The following is a 27,969-nucleotide window of genomic DNA, read 5'->3' on the forward strand; positions in this document are numbered from 1 at the left end:
AATGGTTCTTCAGTGTGCAAATGAGTCATTTTGACAAAATGAGGAGGGGCAGTAAGAAAGAAGATGATAATTTAAGGTCAAATATAAAAAATTTACATATTTTTAAAAACTTAAAAAAATTATCCATCTAAATTTTTCTTTATAAGAAGACTTTCATATGCTTTATATGTATATATATATATATAATTTTATATGTATTTATATATATGCAAATACATCGTATATAGTTCTATAATTATTTTGGCAAATACCAAATTATTAGAATTTTTGTGTTATTTGTGAAGTTTATTATCAGACTTTAAAATACTAGAATTTATTACATTTCAGTCAATAAATATTTATGAAAGCTCTTCTATGTGTTTAGTACTGTGCTAAGCCCCAGAGACACACACAAAAAAGGAAAAAAAACCTTTTTGTACTCTCAAAAAACTTACAATTTAATAGGGAGAGATAACCTTCCAGGTCCACATCCTTCCTCCTTCCCACTTCCCTCTGACTCCAATACAAGTTACTAAATCTCACCACATCCTAAAACTCTCCTCACTCTCCTTCATCCCACACATCCAATAGATTGTTTTATTGAACCTACTTCCAAGACATCTTTTGGCTGTGTCCTCTTTGTTCCACTCACATAGTCATTCAAATCCAAGGGTCTCATGACCTTATCTCATTTGGATTACTGCAGGAGATTCCTAATTAGTCTCTCTGTTTTGGTCTATCTACATCCCCTCCCCCCCCCCCAAATTCCAAACTTGAACATTAAAAAGAATCTATGTGATTTTTCCATGAACATATTATTCCTATACTTTACTACTTGTTATGTGTTTATATATGATAGATACAGCCCCATAATACAGCAGCAATTAGTAAGTTGTCTTTATGCTTACACTTTTGGTCTCAAACCTAGTAGGGGCAGCATGATATTTGAGAAATAGCTCAAGGCTTCATGAACTCATGAATTCAGAGCTGAGAGTGATCCTAGAAGTCATCTAGTCATTTTATAGTTGAGGACACCAAATTATGTATATTTTATTATTAAGCCAGGAATTTGAATAACATAGTTCTTGATGATTCCATATGTTCCCCAATGTGTACCTCACAACCTTTTTCATTGAGTTGGAGCCTACTCTCCCTGGGTACCACAATTCCAATTCTCCTTTAAGGTATTTGTTTCCTGAAGCAGTGGGACACAATGAATAGTGGATTCGAAATAATAAAGATGTTGGTTCAAAACTTCTACCAGCATACTCTCTGAGCAAATCATTTCTCTATATCTTGGTTTCTTTATTAGCAATATGAATTAGTTAAACATGATTACCTCTAAAGTTCCTCCAAGTTCTAAATCTACATCATTATGATTCTGTCATTTAAAAGATTAGGGAGAATAGGGTAGATGCTCTCTTTGGTTTATAACAATCTGCTATTCTTAAGCCCAAAGGGAAATGAAACTGGATCTTTTTGATCTAGCAGTACTATTACAATATCTATATCCCAAAGTGATTATAAAGAAGGGAAAAAGTACCTATATGTACAGAAATATTTATAGTGGTTTTTTGTGATGGCAAAGAATTGAAAATTATCCCCCAGGGAATAGCTAGCCAAGTTGAGTTATATGAATGTAATGGAGTACTATTGTTGTATAAGAAATGGCAAACAGTCTGATTTCAGAAAACCTGGAAAGACATACAAGAACTGATGAAAGTGAAGTGATCAGGACCAGAAGAACACTGTACATAGTAACAGCAACATTATGTGATGATCAATGATGACTGATGTAGCTTTTCTCTGCAATTCAAGACTCATGATAGGAAATGCTATTCACATCTAGAAAAAGAACTGATAGAGTCTGAACACAGAGATAAATATACTAGTTTCACTTTTTTTGTATGTGTTTTTTTTCCTTTTGTCCTGTTTCTTCTTTTATAACACAAATAAAATGGAATTATGTTTTCTATGATTGTACATATGTAACTATAGCAAATTATTTACGATTTTAGGGAGGGGAAGGAAAAAGTAGAAGGGGTAAGGGAAAAGTGAGGAGAAAACTTGAAACTCAAAATTTTATAAAAATAATGAATGTTAAAAAAAAAAACAAATCTGCTGTTCTGTAGTCCTTACAGGGATGGCCTGGCTTTTTTGTTCCAGTACCTCTTCAATGTACATAGCTAGAGAGATTTAATGCCCACTTGAAGACCCAATACTACGTTAATCTCAGTCAATTCAGCCTCAAAAAGAAAAGTGAAAATGGACGGTCTTTTGCTTTCAAAATTTTGTTGTGGTCTTGCTTAACATGATAAAGTCCATTCTAAGAGTGACCCCTTATTTGGTTTCCTGGGCCCAAGCCCTTCACTTTTATCCTAGTCTCAATAACCAAATTTTTGTCTTTTCCCAACCAGGTTCCAGCTTTGTTGTACCAGGGTCTTGGATTTACTCAAATCTTCCTGGGAATGTGAGTCCTTTCCCTAAATTCTAGGTCCTGTAGTTAAAATTTCATTCCCCACTGTCATAATTTCCTGAAATACCTATTTACAGGGAAATACATTCAGTGGAATCCCCCGTTGGAATCCCCCACTGCCAATTATATATTAACGTATTTCTTCTCGTTACTTACCCGATCATGATGCATTTACTAGATAAGGGTATTGGTTGTCTGGGATGTGACCCACTTGTTATATAGATGATGAGAAGCAATAGGTGGAAGGTATGGAGAAGTACTTTTTTGGTTCAAGATATGGAAAAAATATGAATAGTGCAAAGCAAAAACTCAACAGGCCGCCTACAGAGTCAAATAGGGTCAAAGTTGGATATTCTTCAGATTCTTGTTCATTCTTCATTCTTGTTTGCATATGATTTGAACTAACTGATCTCAGATAACTCTCCCTCATCTTACATTATGAGATTCTGCCATTCTGGTAGACATCCCTCACTACTGGTTTGATTTTTTTTAATGACATGGAAAGGCAGTCATTTTCTCTGGTGGATAGAGTGTGTACACACAAATAAAAATGGAATTCCTTGGAATTTTAACCAAAAATAAGGTTTTTCTCCCAATGTGAACTTAGACAATTAACTTAATTTCTCATGGTCTCAATTTCTTCATCTGTAAAATAAGGTTAGATTATATTGCCCCTAAGATCTTTTCCAACTTTCGGTGGAATTATAGATTTAGAACCAGAAAAACCAGTTGAAGCCCAATTTATCCATTTCTTTCATTTTGCAAGTTCAGAAACTGAGGAGCACACTTGTCTCAAGACATAGAGGAAATAATGATAGAGTAGGATTTGGGAACCATATTTTCCTAATCCAAATTCAATTCAAATCAAGAAATAATTCTCAAGCATCTACTGAGGACTTAATATCGTATGAGGCCTTGACATAATAATTGACATAACCTTAAGTACAATATAATTTCTGGTTGGAATAATCCAGCAGAAATTTCAAGAATTAGGATAGGCTTCTTATTGGGAGTGGCACAAGTTGAACTTTAGAGAGAGCTAGGAAACCTAAGAAGAGAGAGATGCAAAAGCATAGAGAGCGGACATAAAATGATATGTCCTGGGAATAGAAAGTACACTAGTTAGCTAGAAAACATAGTCTTCATAAAGTGAGGACCCAATGATAGAGACAAATAATGAAGATATCAAATTCATCAACAATGCATTTAAATGCACAATATGCCCCAGATACTATGCTAAGTCCTGGATTGGGGAACAAGGACAGAAAGGAAGAAGTCCTTGCCTTCAAGGACCCTACATTCTATCGGGAGTGATAGGTGGTTGATGGGAGGTTATGGAACATGTACATGATTTTGTTGTTGCCCAGTCATTTTTGAATTTGTATCCAACTTGTCATGCAACCATTTGAAATGTTCTTGATAAATATACTAAAGTGGTTTTACATTTTCCTCTCTAGTACATAGATAAGTACATACAAAATTTATGTGATGTTACTCTAAAAACTTGGGGGTCCACGAGGCAGAGCATGTTAGGCAACCTATGCAATATCAAAGAGATGGATTGTAGGGCACTCAACCTGTAGCATAGAATTACTGACATTCATGGAATGATTATTTGAGTAGAGAAGCGACTGTTGTTTCCACTACAGCAATCAGTCAGTAATCATTATTCTATTATGTTTTCTACCTTTAAAAAGCCTCAGTTTGTTTCTCAGTTATGTAATGTACCCATCCATCCAGAGCGTAAAGTAGAGGACACAGATGAGAATGCCTGGAACTTGAAAATGATTTATTATTTTGGTAACCAAAGTGATTTGTGCTTTCTTTAAAAGATTCAATTCAGGGAAGGTTTGTAAACCAACACTTTTTTTTTAAAAAAAATGTAAATATGAATACATTATGAGTATTTTTGCCAACACAATGATGATAGTGCTTTTTACATAGCCTGTGTAAATAGATACATTCAAATGATGCTTATAAGATGATAGTGGATATTAATTAGTAAACCTCCAGGGTTTGAGTTAAAGCCAAAGACAATGATTGCTTCAGGAATTAGCAAAAAAGAAAAAAAAAAACGTTCCTTTTAAACTTGATCCAGTCCCAAGATTTCAAATGAAAAGTTTAATGACCAAAACTGTTAGACAAATGTCTACTCCAAATCTCATATACAACAATTTTTAGAAATTTGGAGGAACTCAAAAGATGTTTCAGAAAGTAGGCTGGAAATTGCAGGCAACATATTTTTTTAAATCACGGTAGGCAATAATTTCAACTGCATATTTGGTCTAAATGCATAATTGTTAATGGAAAGTCCACTTGACAGTTAGGTTTCCAGTATCTAGCTTTACACTAACAGGCCTGTGCCACATTATTTTTAGCTGGTACACAACTGAACCCCCTCTTTAGCTTACACACTCTCTCTCTCGATCTATTTATAGTTCCCCAGCTGGATGGCAGAACGTTCATAGACACATCGGAAAGTCGAGGGCTGGATCTCCCAGTATCGAACTGGGTTGCTGAAGAGGCTCACGCCCGAATAAGAAGCCTTTTTGGTGTTGTAGCCTGGGGGGCAGAAGTCATTGGTTCCTACATTGGAAATGTTGTTGTTATGGAGGTAGACCACCTGTAACATAGAATTATGGGAATTAGTAAACAACCTCGAAAGTCATTAAAAGTAACAAATTCCAAGGGGGTGGCTAGGTGGCAAAATGGATAGAGCAATGGCCCGGGAGTCAGGAGGACCTGAGTTCAAATGTGACCTCAGACATAATAATTGCCTGGCTGTATGACCTTGGGAAATAACCCCATTGTCTTAAATAAATAAAAAAAGAAATTTTAAAACGTAACAAATTTCCTTTAAAAACCATTTTCTTTATGCTTTTTCATTACAACAGGAAATCTTTATAAAGAAATTGATTTGACCCTCTTTATTGAGTTTTTTCATTCCAGTAATTTGAATATGTGTTTGTTATTTCACAAAGATGGAGTTCAGAAGGATTGTTTCATAGAGGATGGAATCCAGATAGTTTCTATTTGTACCAATGGTACTAATGTACTTTACCTATCATAGGTTTTTAATAAATATCTTTTTCATTCATTCATAAAGTAGGTAAGTAACCAGCCCTAAAAAAGATATTGGAACCAGATTTGAATCAATTTTAATTGCCAAATAGAGGAATTTGTGTTTTTTTTAATCCTATGGGCAACAGGAAGCAATTATATCTTCTTGAGCAGATAAGTGACTGCTTTTCCCATTATGCTACATGTAGGCTATATGAAAACCAAATCATAAGTTCTGATTTTTTACAATTAAAAATGTAGCTATAGGCTAGAAATTACATTACTATGAGATGTGTACAAACTTTTGCTTGATATTTACATAAATCATTATTTAATAGTATGCTCTTTTTATGGGCAAAAGTCATAACCCATAACCTGATGGAAAGATGGGTATGAGGCACCACTATATAGGAAAGAGGAAAAAGAGAACTTGTATAATATGAAGTATCATAAAAGCTATCAAACCTTAAAAAAGATCACAATCACAAGGTTTAGGAGAAACATCCTAAGAAATCAATGGAATTATTAAGTGAATTAATGAATAGTATGTTCTACTTTTAGTCAAAAAGGACCTTTTTTCAAATCCTGTTTCAGATACTTGCTATGTAACCCTGGCCAAGTCCCTTAAATCTCTCTTTATCTGAAAAATGGAGATAATAAGAATACTCACCCATAGGGTTGTTATGAGAAGCAAAATATAATATAGATAAACCCAATATAGATTATAAGGATAAAAAATAAAAATAAAATAATTATGATAAAAAGTTAATACATAAAGTTATTTGCAAATCTTAAGGCATTATGTTAAGTAATTTGTATTATTATAACACAAAAGTTAATGGTATAAACATTCTACTAATGAATGAATAAATATAATAATAATTCACATTCACTTAGTATTTTAAGATTTCCAAAGTACTTTAGAGATACTATTCCATTTCATTCCCCTGATAGTCCAGTGAGGAAGATAGTATTATTTTCTCAATTATATAGATGAGGAAATTGAGACCCTGGACTCAATTTTGAGCCAGAGAGGATACAGTTTCGGCTCTGAAATAATTTGTCTTAATGTAAAGTATAAGAGCATGAAATGTGTTAATTCTTTTGGAACATTTTGCTCCAATATTAGGTGATGTTTCATAGAGTGTTGTTTATTTTAATTTCAGATATCTTCCTTTGTTCTTTTGAAAATTCTTACTTTTACACATCCCTCCCCTTACTCCTGGAAAAAATAATAATGTCATTGAAAGTTGATCAATGACAATGATATCTGTAATTGTGACTGACATTTTGCACACTTTTGCTATTAAACAACTTATACTCATTATCTCATTTCACTATTTTGACTGGAAACTTGAAATGAAACTACTTAAAATGATCCAAAGAGAAGTTTAAAATAAAAAAAGATGGGACAAGTCCGGTAGTTTTGTTTCAACTTTAATATGGAGACAGGTGTCTCTAGCCACACAACTCTGTCCAGAGGAACAGACTGGGTTTAAATCCTGCCACAATCTGTATTAGTTGTGTGACCCTTTGTTATTCAGTCCCTCGCAGCTTTACATCTATGACACTGGGATTCATATGATATGACTGTTTCTTGTACCTTACTGAAGTTGTGAAGGATTGTTTTATAATGAAGATTCAATTGTTAGGCAATCTGAGATCATAGACTCTAAAGATGATATAATAGGAATGTTTCACGGGTTAACTAACTACCAAAATGAATTTATGTCAATATAAAACCTAAAAGCAGTCCAAATTTTACATTTTATTTTTAAATGAAATTAAATTAGAATTTGCCAATTCAATATTAAAAACAATGATGAGAACGATGGAACAAGGCTCGTTTTTTGATAGACTCTAGAAATACTAGGATCATAGATCTAGAACTGAAAGAGACCATTAAGGTCATCTAGTCCAGATCCCTCATTTTACAATTGTGGATCCTGAAAGAAGGAGATCCAAGGGCATATGAATAATAGCAGAACCAGCAATGGATCCTACAGAACAACATCCTTAACTCCAAATAAAGTACATGTTTTATTGGGAACTATTACCTTTGTTTTCTTACTTTGTTCCAACACCACTGAACCACTAAATTTTAAGTTTTATCTTCCCATCATTTTGGGCAGGTACAATTTGAGATTTTATAGTAATGAGTCGTTATCATATTCAGTGCATGAATCTATTTCTTTTTTTTTTAGGTTGTTGCAAGGCAAATGGGGTTAAGTGGCTTGCCCAAGGCCATACAGCTAGGTAATTATTAAGCGTTTGAGACCAGATTTGAACTAGGTATTCCTGACTCCAAGGCCAGTGCTTTATCCACTGTGCCACCTAGCCGCCCCCATGAATCTATTTCTAATTCAACATTTTTCTATTTAAATAGTGGAGAAGCTAAAAAATGTTCATTGATATTTTGTTCCAGGGTCTATTATTAGATCTGTCTATTAAAATGACTAAAATGCCATTAGTGTCTTGACTTTTCACTTAAAATTAACCTCTGAGGGGTTAATGAGCTTTAAGGGGTGCATTAGAGCCCACTCAAATTGGATCAGGGGAACCACTTGTTAATAAATAGTTCCTGCTTTCCAGGGCTTTTGTAAGGATCAAATCAGATGAAATATCAAATCAGATGAAGCACTTAGCAAAGTGCTCCACAAACAATACATTTTAAATAAATGCTTTAATAAGTGCTTGTAATCATTTTTAAATAATTGTTTTAAATTGAAAAATGATTCTTTTTAAAATGATTACAAGCACGTATACTACTGAAATTGATAAATGCCACACATAAAGACGATTTATTGTTTTGTTGATTGTCTGGACAAAAGGAGATAATGGAAAAACTCTTCATAATGCAGATTGTAAAATTTAAAGTATTTTTCCCAGCTTTAAACTATTTACTAGCCCCCTAGCTTTAAGTCTCCAAGCAAAATCCTGCGTGTGAATTTTAAGCTGCAGATTTGTTTCTTGATTTCAAGATCAGTCCATGGTACACTAAGATACCCTCTCAAATCTTTGTGATTTATGTTCAAAATACCATTGACAAAAAATATTGAGAACAATTCCTTTAACTATAAGAATTTAGCTAATCTTTGTCCTCAGAATCCTCTCATAAGGAAGTTTATCCTTATGCAACATTGTACAGCTGAATCTGGGTCTAGCCATGGTACCTGAATATATTTATGCTCTGCCAGTCCTCCGGGCACTTTGAGGAGCTTGTTGTTGTCCAGGTGAAGCTCTCTCAGACGGGGTGTATTGGCCAGAGATCCATTGTCCATTGAAGAAATGCTGTTGAAACTAAGACCCAATCTGCAAGAAGAAATGACACGAATGACATATACCAGAGCCTTTATCGTCGTTATCACTTGTTCAATCAAAATTTATATAAATGAAAGGAATAGTAATATTTCAAGATAGAATGCAATCAGTGAGAGGCATCTCATTCCCTCATTTGCTGCTTCTATCTCTGGAAATTGGCATGATACATTTATTTAACATCACTTCTAGGGAGGAAAAATGAGAGTTAATGTTCTAACGTAGCAAGAGTTAGCATGGTGAGCACTGTGGAAAGGATGACCTTCATGGAGCATCACCAATTTTCAGAATTTGACAGTCTTTTTAGCTTTGTTCCTAATGACTATGTTAGTTGTTTGGAACAAAATCCCTCACTTCTTTTGGTTTAGTTTCCAATCTATGAATGTTTCTGTGTCATGGCAGCCTGGTGAAACCTACGGATTCATTCTTAGAATAATGTCTTGAAATATATAAAATAAAATACATAGGGTGAAAAAGAAAGTCTATTATTAAAGAAGTCTACTATTAAAGAAAGTCTAAATTATTACAAATGTTTATTTTTTCCCGCATGTTCAAAGATCTTCTGAAATCTTTTTACAGACTCCTTAGTGTCCATGGTCCCTAAGTTAAGAAACCCCAATGGGATGAAGTAATTATGGTAAAGGGACAAATCTGTGCATTTTTGAATGGAAGATCTGAGATCAAATGCTGGCTGGTTGTTGTTGTTGTTGCCTTTCATTCTCAAAGAAGACCATGACATCAGGAAATGCCATGAAATGCCACGGAATTGTATTGGGGGGGGGGGTGCTGTGCAAAGTCACCAGCCTCACTTTCTCCGCCAGAGCCATCTGGGTTCAGTGGCCAGATTTGTATCAGGAAAACTACAAATTAGTTCTCTGCTTTGCTCTTCGGTTTCCTTGTCAATAAAGCTAAGAGCCCATTTCTGCTTTGAACCCTCTTATATCTGCCTCTGTTTTCCTTTGAAAGGAAAAGGGTTATACTTGTGCTTGCTTCTGCCATCCTGCATATTTGGCTTCAACGTAATTCAACTTTCCTGGACCTCATTACAAGCAAATTGTTCAATCTGATGATCTCAGAGGGTCCCTTCTATTTTAGGTCTTAATTGTAATTCAGAGCTTCCTCTTCCTTAGTTTCCTTATTTATAAAATCTGAGGGTTGGAATAATGGCCTCTGAGGTCCCATCAATTTCTTAATCTTTGTCCTCTCTAAGACTCTTTTTCTTGTGTAAAATGAGAGTTGAACATGATGGCATCGAAGGCTCTTCTAATTCTAGGTCTATAAATCTCTCTTCCCCGGTTTCCTTATTTATAAAGTATGGGGATTGACTTAAATGACTGATGTCCCTTCTACCTAAAAATTAGGGGTAGCCAAGGTTTCAGTTCTGCTGGACCACATGGCCTAACAAAAATCTAATTCTGTATGTGACCATTAACAAGTTTGTGTTGAGTGATGTAGCCCAGAAGACTATGTTAGACACCTAAAGTTTGGTCTACATGATGAGTTCTCAATCTTCTCAAACACCATTAGACAATGAGCTCCACGAAAGGAGGGCCTGTCTTTTGCCTCTTTTTGTATCCCCAGAGCTTAGTACAATTTGTCTGGCACGTAGTAGGGACTTAAAAATTTTAATTGATTTAGTGTGAGTGACCCTTTTGGTAATGTGGTAAAACTTTAAGAACTCTTCTCAGAAAGGAAAAAAATGTTTTTTAAATGTAGAAAATCAAATAATTAGAATTACAAAGCAAAGTAATATATTAAAATATATATTCATACACATCATACACATATTAATGTTTGCATGTGTGAATATGCATATGTGTATTTCTATGTATGTGTAAACATGTGTGTATATATATATGTATATATATATATATATATATATATTTAATCCACACATTAATGATGGACAGTAGCTTAAGAACCCCTACTCCAGAGCTATACCCCTAATTCAAACCCTTTCTTTTACAAACTAGGAGAATTAAAAGCTGAATTGGCTTGCTGTGGACCACATGGTTAGCTTAAGGGAAGTCTTATTTGCAAATCTAATTGGAGATCATGAAGGATCAAGTCAACTTCCTTTGGATTCTAACTTGCCCCACTAGTTTTAGTCAACCTCTTCTGTGTTATACTAATTAGAAAATATCAATGCTTAAGTAGTAAATCTTTAAAAGAATCTCCATAATGAAAGACTTTGAAGAACAAAGAAAACCTTGTCTTTTTTTTATTGAATTTGTTAATGAATGAAATCATTTTAAAAGAAGCTATAGTTATATCATATATAATTTTACCCTATTAGAAGCTGTGATATGTTATTATTTATTTATCTATTGTAAAAAACATAAAATTGTTGTTCTCTCAAGGATAATTCTATAAATCTAAAGCGATTCAATTCATCTGTCTACTTTTTTCTCACAGCTAGAGGGACCTAGTTAACTATGAAAACTCAGAGAAACAGAATGGTTCTGAAAAATGTTTTTTGAGTATGCTCGGAGCAGTACAAAATGGATGGGTTCTGAGAACTGGTACTACTAGTGGACGTGGTTATCACTACAATGTGCTGATCTGGAGCTCCAGTCTTCATTGGCTACTATCCTTGATGCAAAGGTAGTAAAAGTTTCAATATTATTCAACTCATCTGAAGCATGTGACTGGAGGATTAGCACATGCTTCAAAGTTGGTTGAGATTTATATGCTAAAATAAGAAAAAATAGTCAATTGGTGTCATGCATATTTTCTTCTCATTGAAGATGTTTAGTTAGACTCCTCGAAGGATCAGAGAATGAAGGGTTCCTTGAATGAAAGTCAAACAAGATGTCTTGGTCATTTCTCCATAATTAATTTTGGACCTGATTCCAAAGATAGAAGCCTCTCTCCCTCATGAAATAACTATAGACATTTTAAATAGTAAGAATTTTTCCCCTCCTCTAAAACTCTTTAGATTTTTTTTACTAATTTGTTAATATTAAAAATTGTTATTTTCTCATTCTCCTTTCCCATTGGCCTCTAATTTTGATTTTTAAAAATCAGGTTTGAAAGGATAAAAAAAATAATTTGGGTCCAGAATGTCATATGACTACATAGTAAACTTTAGATGGCAATTTGCTATACTGTACATTTATTCACTGTATGTAAGAATTAGAAGAGGGTAGCTAGGCAGTACAATGTCAGACTTAGATTGGCAAAATCCCTTCTTTATGAGTTCAGAATGGCCTCAGACACTTAGTAGTTGTATGACCTTCAGCAAATCACTTAACCCTGTTTGTCTCAGTTTCCTCAATTGTAAAATGAAGAAAAGGAAATTGCGACTCAATATCTTTGCCAAGAAAACCCCAGAGGGGATCACTTAGAGTCAGGTATGACTGAATAACCAGCAAAAACTGAGAAAAGGAAGGGATCTCTGTGCCCATCAGATCAAAACCACACATTAAAGAAATAAAAATAAAGGATTCTCTGTGCAACATACTGACTAAATGTTTGAAGTTTTCTCTTTTTGGAGGAAGGTCATGATCAGTTTATAGATTCATAGCTTGTTAGAGATAGAAGTAACAAGAAGGATGAGGTAGGCCATTTTTATAGATGGAGTATGATTGGCTTATCCAAAAACACAGATAGTGGCATTATAGACTTTACGCTAAATTCCTAGAATCGTAACTTGTACCCTTTCCATTATCTGGATTCAATAATATAGCTTTACCCAAAACATGTGCATCTGGATGAAGTAAAAAATAACAGTTTGGTAGTCTTATGGTCCCCAAATTTGTTTTTGACTTTTCTTGGAAATTTATATATTCTTCATTGCGTACTCCCTATTAATAGTTTTACCTTCTCCAGATAAAGGAAATCTCAAGATTTGGAAAAAAAATTGGAGGTCATCTAATTCAATTCTTCTATTTTACAGATGAGGAAATTGAGACTCAGGAAAGTTAACAACTGTTCCAAGGTCCACCGAATGAGAGATGATCCTTTATCTCTCTGAATCTGTGCTCTATGATATTTAAAATAATCTAAAAAATTTAATCCACAAATGACATATATGTATAAAGACACATTTGTGTATTCATTCATGCATATCCATTCTATTTTATGTATATGGTTATATATAGACACACACATCAAATTTATAAGAAACTGAACAGTTATATTATTACTTAGTCAAGCTGTTGAGTCCTTTTAGACTGGATGCCTCGACTTTTGTGATTTTGTTGCCATCAAGATGGAGCTCAGTAAGAGAGACTGGGAGACCTGCAACATGAAAACAGAGGATACTAAAATAGCAGATAAACATTCTAATTATAAATGGACAAACATAATGAGGAGGTATGCTGCCAATTTTCTAAAATGTATGCTTGTCTAGGATTTACATGGAAAATATTGTAATAGACTTGCTCTTTAATCTTCCCCTCTCCTTTCTCCCCATCTCTAATTGATGCTTTGCTGATTTGGAACTCAGTTTTTCTTCTCAGAACTTTCCCCCAGAATTGCCTGTTAGCAAAATCAAGAACCTATGTTTATGGTGTCCTTGACTCTTGTCCTGGAAATTATTATGGAGCTACAAATGCACAAGAGAGACATAAGACCTGAATTGACTAATAGCCTGAGCTATGGTCTCATGGCTCATTGAGGTTGCTCTTTGGAAAAAGAAGAAAACCACCGAAAATGTTCATCCATAGTGAGCCCATGATTTAAGAAGGATTTTGAAGCAAATTATTCTGCTGTTGGGTACACCAATTATAAAAACGGAGAAAATTCATTGAGGAGAGTAATTACCAATAAAGGTATATTTCATTGATTGGTTTGGATGACCTAAGTAAAAGGTAGAATGACTTTGCAAGGTGGACACATGGAAAATAGAGCAATCTGAAGCAACAATTTACTTAGTATTTATTAAATGCCTACTATATGCCAGTCCCTGGAGATTTAAAAAAGAAAATATTAGAACATAAGCTTTTTGAGAGTTAGGGTTATGTCATCCTTTGTATTTGTACCTCTAGTTTGTCACATAAGTTGAGGCATTTAATAATTGTTCAGTTGACTGATTGAAATATTAACTTCAGGTTGCTTATCTCCTCTTATGGTCTGGGGATGTATATAATCAGTAGATACTCTGTGTGTACACCCATACATGTATTTAAAATACATACATACATATATATATTTACATATATATATAATATGGACACATATAGATATATGCATGTAAAATTGATATCTGTATATATATAACATATATATATATATATATATATTTGTGTGTATAGCCACTCAAACAAATAGACATTCACACACATAAATACTTTTCTGAAAATAGGGAGTATTATCAGAATAGGCAATGTTTAGGTGATTGCATCTTAGTTTTGCTTGAAAGGTGTCAGGAAATTGAAGAAGTGGAATTAAATAAATAAATAAATAAATAAATCCACTTAAATAAAATGAATCTAGCAACCTATAATGGGAAAGTTAATTAAAATTTTTTGCTATTTTCCCCTATGACTGTAATAGTGAAGGATTTCTTCATAAAAGTAACACAGTTGTGAGGGTTATTGTTTCTATTCCCTTTGCCTATCTGAAAGCACTGTTCTTCCAACCTCATATTGTTCCAGTTACTCTAATAACGTCATCTAGAAAGGAAATAGCTGGGAAGTTACACTGCAGGAGTAACACCCTGATTGGCTCGAATTCTTGCTTAGCCAATGTCCATAAAAGTTCAAAATTGGAAAATTGCAAGATTGCTTTGGTCTGGAAACTTTATTAAATTGCATCAATTCCTGTCAATCTCTCTGCAGTCATTGTGACCGCTTGGTACCCAAGATAATTTAGGAGGTTTTTAGTTGCTTCTGAAAATTCTAAATTTACTTCTAATGATACCTATTTTCCTGAGTTCAGCTTGGATGATTTTTGAATCCTACCACTAATGAGATAGTTCATTCAGTTCATTCATAGGGCCAAAAATATAAAAGAGATGCCAGAGTGAGCTTCCTTTCCTCTAATGGATATTATTGGAAAAGAAAGTCTATAATGCAAGCAATTTTATCAGTAACCACTACAGAAAGTAACTTTTTCCCCTCCAAATGTCTTTTTTTTTAAGAAATTCCAAAGTTGATGAACAGGGAGTAGAGGGAGGTACTGTATCTGTCAATGAAGAAATTCCTTCTTCCAACAAGGTCAGCACCTTCTAAATTAGAGTCAAAGAATTGACTAGATAACTGATATGTTAAGTGACTTGTTTCAGGTCTCATGGATACCATCTTCAGTTGAGTAAAATAATATCTTACACCCAAGTCTTCATAGTTCAGAACCCAGTTTTCTATCAATAGGGGCCCATGCAGGGAAAAATAAAAATAAAAAGGAGAAAAAAGTCTTCCTTTTAGTATCCCTTGAGTAGGGACTCTATTTTTTTGTTTGTTTTTATTTCTAAAAACCCAGAAAAATATTTGATTAGATAATAGGCACAGAACAAATGCTAACTAGTTAACTGTTTGATGGCTTTGAAGTGACTCTGAGCTGACAAAGATTATACCAGTATATCTCACATAGGTTTTAGAAAGCTAGAAAGACTTGGAGGGTTCTTTTCTGTTTATTGTAGCCAAATAACTAAATTTGCCAGGTTTGCCATAGGATGATGCAAATTGGCCTTATAAGAACTCTTGAAGACCATCCTCTAATTTAGTGTGGGATTTTAATCTGTATCATTGGAAGGAGGACCCAGCCTGATGAAATTATATATCCTTGTATTATCAAAGAGATCTCATAATTATACAACTCTCAAAACAATTCAGTCAGTTATTCAATGTGAATATCTTACCTCGGGGGATAGAAGTTATATTAGTGTCGGAAATTCTGATATAGGAGAGTCTCTTCATTCCACTAAAGGTCCCAGCTTCTATTCCTGTGCTCTTGAGGGGGTTGGTACCCAATTCTGTGTAGATAACAGGGAAGATTTTAATTGATGGTTTGTGGATATTAAATGGCAAATCTCCTATATTTCAAAATCCCAAAGAAAAGAAACTCAAAATTACTACCACCAAAACCTTGTTGGCCAAAACAAATAAAAGCCTGAGGAAGTTAACTGCCCATTGTTTCTCCTCCCTTGAGCTATCAAATAAAAGAACTGGAATTCTCTGCACTTGGCAATCCATGTTCATGGACCTCCCAGAAAATTCTCTAAATCTTTGCCCACAAGAGGCAAGTGCTCTCCAAGCACACCTTATGGTGAGGCCAATTGAATTAACAGTTGTGTAATTTGGCAGTTTTCCATGGTCTTCAAGTATACAATCTCATCACAACTTGGGAGGTAGGTATCAAAAGCCATAAAAAATAGAAGTCTGGGTAAAAACTGACCTGAAGATTAACCAGTACTGTGGAAAAGGGGTATGCTTGAAAAGACCCCCCAACCTCATAGCAGAGGAGGCTAGCTTTAATAAATGCCTAACACATTTTACAGTGCACCAAACCAGGTCCATGTTAAACAAATAATCCCATCTTTGCGATGATTGAATTCCTTTCTTCGATGTTGCTAAAATATAGCCTTGGCTTCAGAGTTTCTCTGAATCAGATTCCCATAAAAACAGAAAGGAAACAGAAACTGTTGCCCATTTTCTTCTGAGGACTGACTAATTCATTAGAGGCCACAGACTGATGGGCCATGGCTCATTTTCATGTTTTCAATCTATGTTCAGAAGCAGCCCAAGGGAAAGGATGGTGGCTACAGAATCTTAGGCTCTTGGTTCAAACCTGGTGTTTGCTATTAACTTGTGGACCACAGGCAAGATATTTCACATCTCTAGACTTGTTTTTCTCAAATGTAATATGAGTCAATGAGACTAGATGGTTCCTTCAAACCTTAGTACCATGATTTGATGATGTCTAATCTCTCTCTCTCTCTCTCTCTCTCTCTCTCTCTCTCTCTCTCTCTCTCTCTCTCTCTCTCTCTCTCTCATCTCTCATCTCTCTTTCTCTCTGTCTCTTTCTGTCTCATCCTATTACCCTCCCCGTCTCTTCTCTTTCTCTGCCTCTGACTCTCTTTCCTCTCTCTCTTTTGTTCTTTTTCTATCTCTGTCACTCTTCCTTTATTATTCATGATTATCTTTCTTTCTCCATATCATCTATCTATTTATCTATCTATCTATCTATCTATCTATCCATCTATCTATCTATCTATCATTCTTTCTATCTATATCTCTTCTCTAACTCTGTCTATGTCCCTTCTTCCGATATGCTTATAAAACTTCCTATTTACAAAGTACTTCCATAGGGGACAAACACTGCAAATATTACCCCTATTTTACAGGTAAAGAAATCTAGACTCTCCTTGGAGAAGCTGTCTGGTCCCCATCACTTGGCTAGAAAGCATCAGAACCAATTTCTAAAACTCAGGTGCTTTGACTTCAGGTCCAACTCGCTAGTATTAAACCAAGCTCCTAGTCTATTTTCTCTTGTGTACCCACTTTCCACCACCCTAACCATTTCTCACTTGAGGCCGTTGAGGCCCCTAAGAATCTAGGTTACAGGATCTGTGCCTCCCATACCTATGACGATCATCTGGTTGAGCCCGTTGAAGACAGAAGGTTTCAGCTTGGAGATCTCATTCTCATGGGCCCGCAGTTCCTGGAGGCTCTTGGGCATGTTGATGGGCAGCTCCTTCAACTGATTCTTGGACAAATACAGTCTCTCTAGTTTTCCCAGATGAGTAAAGGCCCCAGCGCTGATTTTACTGATTTTATTATTAACCAGAATTAAAGCCTGTATAAAGAAAGAAAAGCAAGAAAAAACCAATCCAGTACCATCTCCCAGATTGAGCAGAAATGCTGTACATCTCATTCAGTTCAATTCAACAAACATTTGTTAAGTGCCTGTATCAATATATACCAGGGAAGAGTTTGCTATTATTGCTGTTGAGCCATTTCAGTTGTATCTTACTCTCCATGATTCATTGGGGTTTTCTTGACAGAGAAATTGGAGGTGTTTGCTATTTCCTTCTCCAGGTTATTTTACAGATGAGGAAACAGAGGCAAACTGAGTTAAATGACTTGCCCAGGGTCACACAGTTAGGAAGTAAAGTGTCTAAGGTCGGATTTGAACTCAGGTTCTCTTGACTCCAGGGCCAGGACACTATCCACTGTGCTACCTAGCTGCCTAGGCAAGAATCAGCATTATATAAATTGTCCTAAGACTCAGGAAAAGTTCAGTTAAAGTCTTGATTCTCGCAAATACTGACTCCATGACCTGGGCAAGTGGTTTTACTTTTCATCACCCTCTGTGTAAATCTCTAAAGTGAGAATGAGCCCAGTGAATGCCAACCTGCATTTGGTAGAGGAATTTCTTACTGTGAACTCCTTTCCTGATGAAATCACAAGTCTTGGAAAGAAGCATGGAAGGAAGGAAGGAAGGAAGGAAGGGAGGGAGGGAGGGAGGGAGGGAGGGAGGGAGGGAGGGAGGAAAGGAGGGAAGGAGGGAGGGAGGTTGGAAGGTCATATAGCTAATAAAAATCTGTGGCAGCTTTTTAGCCCATGTTTTCATATTCCACATCCCACAACTAACCACTATACATCACCATCTCAGAAAACTCAGGGCCTCAAAAGAAAATGAAATAACCAAAATTCATTCCACTAGCAAATGCAAGGGTCACAATTAAGACCCTTCCTTAAGTGTGCGGATTACAAGCCAAATCAATGGTCATCTTCATTTTACTGATGAAGAATCGACCCATGAAAGTGAAATGACTAATTCAGGATCAGAATTGGGATATGAACTCAGTACTCTTGACTCCACTATCTTACCACTGCCATTCATACTCATTTTTAAGATTACTCTGTATAGTCATTCTGTTTTGTTCTTTCCTTGACCCATTAAGTTATGAACAGATTATATTATCTAGAGTCACAAAGGAGCTTAAGGATCATGAATTCCTTCCCTCTACACATACAGGTAGATTCTTACCTCATTTTACAAATGAGAAAACAGAGGCCTACATTGATTAAGTGACTTGCTCCCAAACTACACTGGTACTGACAGAGGTAGGAGTCAAATGCTCAACTCTCTTAGAGCAATTTTCTAGATAATTCCTTCCCTTTATCACACTCATCATAATCTTGTTTCCATCACTTGTTACCTTGCACAATTCACTGAACTTTTCCTGGGCCTCAGTTCCTTCACCTATAAAGTAAGGGTATTGGGCTCTCTAGAGTACAAACAACTCCTTACTTTTGAATCCATGAAATTCCCTTCTGAATACCACCATCCTTAAATCAGATTATAAACTCCGTAAGGATCAGAAACTTCTGGTTCATTTCCTTCTAGTTGAAAAGGTAGTTAGTCTATCTAAAGCATGACATGCTAGCATCTTTGTCAAACCATCAACGGGCTCCTCCTCTTTTGGGCAAGATACAAGACTCCTCACTTTAGAATTTGTAACTCAAAAAGGTCTTGTTTCAGCATATCTTTAGAGGCTTAATGAATATAACATCCCTTAATAAAATTCTATTTTCCAGCCAAACTGGCCAACTATCTATCTCCCAGACTTTTCTCTCACCTAGTTCTGTTGCCTTTCTCCATAACTAGAATATGATCCCTTCTCAACTGAAGCACTTAGAATATTGGACTTCTGGCTCAACTTGTGTATTCTCCTAATAAAAGTCTTTCCTGTTCACATTAGTTCTTAGAACCCTGTCCTTCCTATGCTGGCCTGTCTATATGCCAAAACTCCATGCTTAATATTCTGTAAACCTATTAGAATCAATGACTATATTTTCCTTAGTCTTCCTTACCTAGTACAGTTCCTTGAGGAAAATATATTTGAAATAAATCAACAAATAAATTTATTATTCATCAGATTGGGTTGGCTTTGACTGGATTAGATTGGATTTCAGTTCTAAATATTAAACAATAACGACGCCAAATGAACATGCTTTCAATGGATTACATATTAGTCCATTTACTAGAAGACATAGAACATGCTATTTTCATCAAATTATTTTTTTAAACTAGGTCTCAGTTGGGTTTATTTTTACATCTGTTTAAATTTTGTTTTTTGCAGTGAAACTATGGAACACATGTGTGTAGTCACTAGGAATAGAAGAGTTCAAGAATGAAAGAATTCCTTCTCACTTTATGAATGGTCAAAACTGTCCCCTTTTTCTGATAGAAACTTTGATGAACCAAGAAAAAAGGATAGATCACAGAAATGATAGCTGCTAAAAACTAACAAAAAACTATTTGAAAGCATGCTTGGAAACAAAAAGACATGTCATTAGAGACTTCCACTTTAAAGAGAACAGCAACCAAGTGGAATAACCCTCATATTATAAAATTGGATGTATGCAATTTAAACAAATTATTCAAATTATACTTAAACATAACAACATGGTATTAGGGTATGGGCATTTTCCACCCATTAGAAACTTGCCATAGCAAGAAACCTAGAGAAAATATAAAATGTTTTTCAGGATTTCTGCATTGCTGGGATCACAGATTTAGGAAAAGAAAAGTCCTCAGAGGTCTTTGGGTCTAATATCCTTCTATTACAGAATAGAAATTGAGGTACAAAGCTGATTAAAGTATTTTAACTAAAGTCATAAGGGTGGTAAAAATCATAATTCAAGGTCTCCTGGCATCAAATTCAGTGTTTGCTCCATTATATAGAACTTTAGAATAGGAAAAAAAATCCTATTTTCTTAGTTCTTTTAATGCGATCTCAAAGGGAGGCAAGTTTATCTATAGCTTCTCTCTCTTATAATAATTAAGAGTTTGCAAAACAAAAAATATCTTTCCATTATACTTAGGTGGGGAGGAAAAACATTAGTATTTTCAATTGTTTCCCCATTATAGGGGAGGAATATGAGATTCAAGGAGGTTAAGTGATTCATACAACGTTACACAACCCATAAGTGACAGAGGTGAGCTGCCAATTCACTTAAGTGACTTACAGAATCACAGAGTTGGATGAAACAGAAATGGTCAAGTTCAAAGCATTTACAAATGGAATCTTCATTATAATATATCTGAGATGATGTTTCCCAAGCTCCACTTAGCTCTTGGTGAAGGAGCATGTTATGTTGAGGAAAAAGACATGTTTTCTGCAAGTTTTATTTGTAATGAAGTTGTTTTAGGTTCAGAAACTAACAAACAGCAACTATAACTGATCCTTTTGAAATTCATATTTTGGCCCAAATTTGAATAACAAATTCAGCTCTGGGACAAAAGAGAAAAATTTCAGCACCAGATGACTTAGAGACCTTCGACGTGAAAGACTCCATCTTTCAAGGAAGGCCTTTCCTTGTAGTGAGTTTTAGTTGTAAAGAATTTCTTTTTCCTTCCTTCTCCTTCTTCTACTTCTCCTCCTCCTCCTCCTCCTTCTTCCTCTTCCTCTTCTTTCTCTCCTCCTCCTCCTCCTCATCATCCATTTCTTCCTCCTTCTACTCCTCTGAATTAACCTCTTCTAATTTCCATTCACTGCTTTTAGGTCTGCCATTTGAAGTCAAACAAACAAGTTTGATCCTTGACCACATCATCCTTTTAAATCCTTGTAGAGGGTTATTCAGTTCTCTTCTCAGTTTTCTCTTCTTTGCGACAAATGTAGTTTTTTTTTCAATCAATCCTCATGTGACAGAGATAATATGTCCCTTACCACTAGCATGTAAGATGATCTAGTTGGAAGTCAGGAAAATATGAGATGTAATTCTGCTGTACATATTTGCTAACTTTTTTTACCATGGACAAGTTTCTTCACTTCTATGGGCCTCAGTTTCCTCAAAGGTAAAAAGAAATGACTGAATTGATGACTCCCTAAAGTCCTTTCCAACTCATTGATGACCTTCCTGGTCATCCTCTTCTGATGACATACTCAGAACTGATCACAGAAAAAGTCTGAGGACAGAATACAGTGGCACTTTCACCTCCTTATTCCTGGAAGTTTGTCCTTTTTTGATAAAGTCCAAGATCACATTCATTTGTTGGTATCGTTGTTGATTTGGGGGGTCTTGTCATCTCAGATAAAGTTTATATCATGAAAAACTGCTGATATTTTCCAGAACCTCTGTCTAACCATGCCTTTCTTGTCATGCATCTGTAAAGTTGTAGTTATTTCTTTTTTCATATCCAAGGATGACTTAATACAATCATCCTTATTAAGTGTCCTTATTAGATTCAGCCTCATTGCTCTTGCCTGCCCAGATTCCTTTTCAATCCTGCCTCTTGTCACCCAGGATCTTTGTTAGTTATCCCTCACAGCTTTGTGTCATCTCTAAATTTTATGTCAATGCCATCAATGGTCATCCTGTTAACCAGCTACATCATAACCCTTCTAAACTACGCTTCATAACCTACACTGGTGCTTTTGTAAAGTAAGCCAAAATCATGGACAAAGGAACTAGACTAAGAGGCTAAGTAATCCAACCAAAGCCAGTAAGTGGGAAGGCAAAGTTCGAACTCAAGTGTCTTGACTCATGAGACCATAGAAGCATTGATTGAGAACTAGAGGAGACCTCAGAGCTCATCTGGTTTGATTTTTTTTTAATTTTTTTATTGGAGGGAACAAAGACTTTATTATGTGACTTGATTAATTCCTAAATCTCATGCTCTTCCAATAATACAGGACCCTTAATAATAAAAAGTAGTTTTTATGAAAAGAATGACATAATAAGTTTTAAATGTATGAACCCATCATTGTGGTTATTATTCAATACTTTCAGATGAGTCTGACTCTTCATAATGGTATTTGAAATTTTCTTGGCAAAAATACTGCAGTATTTTGCCATCTCCTTCCCCAGCTAATTTTCCAAATGAGAAGACTGAGGCACTTGACCAGGATCACAGAGCTCAGAAGTTTCTGAGGTCAGATTTGAATTCAGGTCTTCCTGACTTCAGTCCCCATTTTATCCACTACACCACTTTACTCCCAAAAGTTTCTTTTAGACAAGGACTATTTTTTTTTTATCTTCTGATCTCCAACACTTAAAGAGTGTATGGGATCATAAGGCCATAGATTTGAAGCTAGAAGGGGAACATTCTATCTAATTCATTTTGTAAAAGACAAAAAAGGGACCCATATAGGTTAAGTGCTTTGTGCAGTCATGAGACAGCAAATATCAGAGATCGAATTTAAACATAGGTTTCTTATTGCAGCACCAAACAGATGTCAATTGGATATGACTGAAATGATTGGACAACAGACTTCTTGCATTTCCCTCCTTGGGTTCATTGATTCTTCAATGGCCTAGAGATAGTATGAGTCAGAAAGATTTGGTTTTAAATTCTGATTTAAGCATTTACTAGATGTGTGATCTTTTTCAAGTTACTTTATTCCTTTGTGACTCTCTTCATCTGTAAAAAAGAGGTGGTCAGTCTCTGGGATCTCCAAGGACCCTTCCAGTTAATTCTAGGACAATTGAGTTTAGAACTTATTAATTTTTTGAATTCCCAGTGCCTACCAAATAGTTGTTGCCTAGCAAATGCTTTTTCAACAATTAAATGAAAATTTATTGGATAACGATGGGTCTATTCTTTAAGATTGACCACAAGTTTCAATTTCATAAGACCATAAATATATAACTGGAATGGAAATTAGAGCTCATTAAGTATAATTCCCTTCCAAAAATGTGACTGCTACCCAATCCTGATTCTTGTTAGAAACCTAGTTTAAAGACAGAATGAGGTTGTAATTCAATTCTAGAATGAAGTATGGGGCAATTATCGATTGATTTAAATTACCTAAGCTCTTTGTGACTTCCACTAGACAAATAAACAAGAGTTATAGGTCTCAGCTGAATGTCCGGGAAAGATTCCCATGGAGAACATAATTGGATCCTTGAGATGAGAAATAAACATTCTGAGAAACTTTAAAAAAATAAAAGCTTCTTTTGTTGTTACAAAGTTGTAATCAACAAGTGTTTATTGAATATCACTCTCAATATTTAAGCAAGCTGTAGAAAAAATACGAGTTAGAAAGGAAGTACCTTATTTATTTAGGGACATAATTCAAAGAGAAAGGAAAAGACATACAATTCAATGTTCTAAATCCTATTGGGATTTATTGGACGGCAAAATCATTGTGACCTGGGATGATTAGAAAAGTCTTTACCCATTATATGGGACTTCAGTTGACCTTGAAATTTAGCTGGGTAAATTTTGATCTGCAAAACCATGAAGAAGGTATTTTAAATGGGGGAATGATATGAAGAAAGATATAGAAAAAGTACAAGATATATTTGGGGACTAGAAATTAAGATTGGAGGAATAATGGATTCAGCTTGAGGTGTCATAGGAGATTAAATTAAAAATAGTAGTTTGTGGAGAGAGGGTAGTTATTTGGTAGGGAAATGGGCCTAGAGTCAGGAAGACCTGAATTTAAATATGGCCTCAGACCCTTCCTAGCTGTATGACCTTATGTAAGTCAGTTATCCTTGTTTGCCTCAGCTTCCTTGTCTATAAAACAAACAGGAGAAGGAAATGGTGAACCACTCCAGGATATTTGCCAAGAAAACCCTAATAGGGTCACAAACATATCATCATCATCCACAGCAACTACAATAGTCTGAGGTCAGAATGGGAAGGGCATTTAAATGACACCAATGTGTTAGGGGTTTATTTCATTATAGTCTTTTAGAGAAGCAGAATAGCACAGTACATAAAGAATAGGTTCCGGAATACCTCTATTCAAAATTCATTTCTGTTATATACAGGCAGTATGACTCTGGGTAGGTCTTCTTAACCTCTCAGTGTCCTAGAAAACTCTCTGAGAATAAAAGCTTCAAAATGGGGGTTCAACCTCTTTGGACTGAGGGAGTTTGCTCACCCAAGAATTCCCTATATTAATGAAATTATATGTCCAAGTCGTATCCATATAGGTATTTAACATAGTATTGGGAGAAAGAGCCCTGAAATAAAATTTCCATGTTACAAAGATTTAATATTTCTTTCAAAATATTTGTGATGCATAAAGAAAAAGAGAGTGCCAAAAACCGAACCTTGGGGAAGAGCCACATTTGTAGAGGGAACAGCAAAAGATTAAGATTGTCACAGGATCATAGATTTGGGGCTGGAAGGATTCTTAAAGGTCATCTCATCCAACATTCTTCTTACAGATAAGAAGACTGCAATCCAGAGAGAAATTCCTTGTCCAAGACCTTATCAGTAGTATCAGAACTGAAATCCAAGATCCCAATTCTTCTGGTTCTAATATCTCTTTGTCCAACACCTTATCCTTTCTTTCCCAAATCCTTCCCCAAATTAAAGTGCTCAGTCTATGAAAGAGAATTTGTATTTCTTATCTTTCATTAGATGATAAGATGCCAGAGTCAGCAAATTCACTTCCAAGGCTTTAAAATAGTCAGCAAGCTCCTCAACAAGCAATTAACCTTGGAAATATAAAGCCGGGACTTGCATGAGGTATGATGAATTTTACAATGGTCCCTGCATCATTGAAATTTTGTCATTAACCGTGTCAAAAGAAAAAATATACAAAAGGAAGATTAATCTGATCATTTCTAAAACATTTTCAGTCTTCACTTTCTTTTGAAAGGAAGGGAGAGAGATGTGTGTGTTAAGATCTCTCAGTTAGCAAGCTGCCTATTCAGAACATGCAGGCAACTCGTTCCATGTTCTAGTCTTGAAGGATTTCCTGAAATTACTTTGTCTAAGGTCATATTGCCAGAATGTATCAGAGGCAGGACTTACAACCAGGAGTTTTTGACTCTAAGACTGACTTTGGAATCATGTTCCTTGTGCCATTTTGCAAAATGTGAAATAATTATACCCATCCTAAAACTAGGAAGATTATGATAGAGCAAAATCCTGAACTAGAAAAAGAGAGATAGAGGAAGGAATGGAGAGGGAGGGAGGGAGAGAGAGAGAGAGAGAGAGAGAGAGAGAGAGAGAGAGAGAGAGAGAGAGAGAGAGAGAGACAAAGAGACAAACACATAGACAAAGAGAGACAGAGAGAAAAAAGACAGAGACAGAGATAGAGATAGAAAAAGAGAGACAGAAAATTTATTGAAATTAGTAGAGGAAAGAATTAGGTTTTTATGTTTTAATCACATTATGTTATTTTACTTTGACTTTGGGGCAACTTTGGGTTCAGATGAATTTGTGTTTGTGTGTGTGTGTGTGTGTGTGTGTGTGTGTGTGTGTGTGTGCTTTATTTACTTACATGGAGATCCTTCAGGTTCTTAAAATCCCCATCTTTTATTTCAGTAATTTTGTTGTTCTGTAAATCCAACAGAGATGTATCTGGAGGAAGGTCTTTTGGAACTGATTCCAGGCCTGTGAAGAACAGCAAGGTAAGTGGTCAGTACAAAAGACTACCTAATCACAAATTGTGATTTCAAAAGAAAAACGTCTTTTCATATTACAAAAATGTGTTTTCCCAGAAACCTCCCTTTCTTCTTCAGGGATTTACTTGGAAAATGGATTAAAAAATGGGGCAGCTAAGTGGCATAGTGGATAGAGCACCGGCCCTGGAGTCAGTTCAAATCTAGCCTCAGACATTTAATAATTATCTAGCCGTGTGGCTTGGGTAAGCCACTTAACCCCATTTGCCTTGCCAAAAAAACCCTTTAAAATGGCTTAAAAAATATGAGCTTTATCTGTTTCCACTAAAACTCAGCATTCTTTTTCTTCATTTAATGATAAACTGAGCTGGATCTTCCTTCCCAGAAGTCAGATCTCTTGCATGATGAACAAATCTATGTTTCCCTAGAGAGTACATTTATCATCACTTTTTCCCCTTCGTTGTTTATTTTGTTTTAAATGCTTTTATTTGATAAGGCTATCTGTATGAGTAAAATGTCAAGATTTCCATTTCTTTGCTGAACACTCCCATAAGAAAATTTTTACAATATCCGGATCATCAGTTTTAAAGATAAAGAATTTTTTCCAAGGTGAATATGTCAAACAAAGTCTTACCCTGGAATAAATGAAGTGAACCATTCTCACAAGTTTCTGGAAGAGAAATCTTTTCATTTTTGTTTCATATGCCAAAGGAGCATTGGATAGTCTCAACCTAAGTCTCTCCTTGGGACCATTTTCTGAATAGTTATTATGTAGCTAAAATGAAGTCATGGAAACAAAATGATCATGCAAAGCTGTTGGATCATGCTGATTGTTCTCATCTTTCTTTCTGGTCGTTTGACTGGGGAACAGGAGGACTTGTTTATGGATTTTAGCAATGGTTATTGAATGGTCTACAAAGGTCAAAAAATTCACAATCTACAGGATCAATGGGAATGAACCATATTTGGAATGATTGTATGGTGACATAGCAATTAATTTAATAGCTAGGAAAAGGGCTATAAACTATTTTATCCAGCTTTCCTGTAGTAATTTACCCTATATTGTCATATTTTTATTCAACAGAAACATGAACTGATAATTTTGACTCCATTCTACAATTAATTTCAGCCATGTGTAAAATGAAAGACAGCATGGGGGAATAAACAGAACTAGTCTTACAGTAGGAAGACACCAATTCAAGTTGTACTTCTGATCCATATTATCTCTGTGACCATGAACACATCACAGACTCTTAGTTCTTCAGGCAGCTTCCCAAGACAATCAATTACCAATGAATTGGTGAATTGTATAAGTGTAGAAAGAAGCTCAGGAACACCAGCGACTGTATCCTTTGATGACTAGTCCATAGAGGGCACTTAGTAAATGCTTATTACCAATTGATTAATTAATTAGCAGATATAGCTTTCGTAGCATTCCACCATTCTAATAAAATTACAGATCAATTTTTGGAAGTACACATAACTGCCTTATCACCTTTAAGTACATTTCATTGTTCATTCTTCCACACATGGATTCATTCATTCATTCAACAAATGCATTTTGGCTGGGGCAGTTGGGTGGTGTAGTGGATAGAGCACTGGCCCTGGAGTCAGGAGTTACCAAATTCAAATGCAGCCTCAGACACTTAATAATTGCCTAACTGTGTGACCTTGGGCAAGTCACTTAACCCCATTGCCTTAAATAAATAATTTAAAAAATCCAAATGCATTTTGAAGAAAAAAAGAAGAATATTTCATTGGAATGATAATATTCTTTTCCATTCCCTTTAACCAGTCACTTTACAAGGTTATCATTCCAGTTCTTCAGACTTAGAGTAGTTAAAACACTTAATTTGAATGTTTGAATGTTTAACA

General features: G+C 35.3%; 1 protein-coding gene across 1 annotated transcript in view; it reads right to left on the reverse strand.

Annotated features, from left to right (window-relative positions):
* Nucleotides 1–4,227: 4,227 nt before the first annotated feature.
* Nucleotides 4,228–27,969, reverse strand: part of DCN (decorin) — a 48,899-nt gene continuing 25,157 nt past the window's right edge. The window contains exons 3-8 of the mRNA XM_074226568.1: nt 25,974–26,086; nt 17,359–17,572; nt 15,636–15,749; nt 12,982–13,075; nt 8,689–8,827; nt 4,228–5,078 (exon numbers count right to left, since the gene is read on the reverse strand). Of these exons, the coding sequence (XP_074082669.1) occupies nt 4,884–5,078; nt 8,689–8,827; nt 12,982–13,075; nt 15,636–15,749; nt 17,359–17,572; nt 25,974–26,086 (869 nt within the window). The 3' untranslated portion in view covers nt 4,228–4,883. The remainder of the gene's footprint in view (nt 5,079–8,688; nt 8,828–12,981; nt 13,076–15,635; nt 15,750–17,358; nt 17,573–25,973; nt 26,087–27,969) is intronic.

This window comes from Macrotis lagotis, chromosome 2 (genome assembly GCF_037893015.1).
Source record: "Macrotis lagotis isolate mMagLag1 chromosome 2, bilby.v1.9.chrom.fasta, whole genome shotgun sequence".
NCBI classification, from domain to species: domain Eukaryota; kingdom Metazoa; phylum Chordata; class Mammalia; order Peramelemorphia; family Peramelidae; genus Macrotis; species Macrotis lagotis.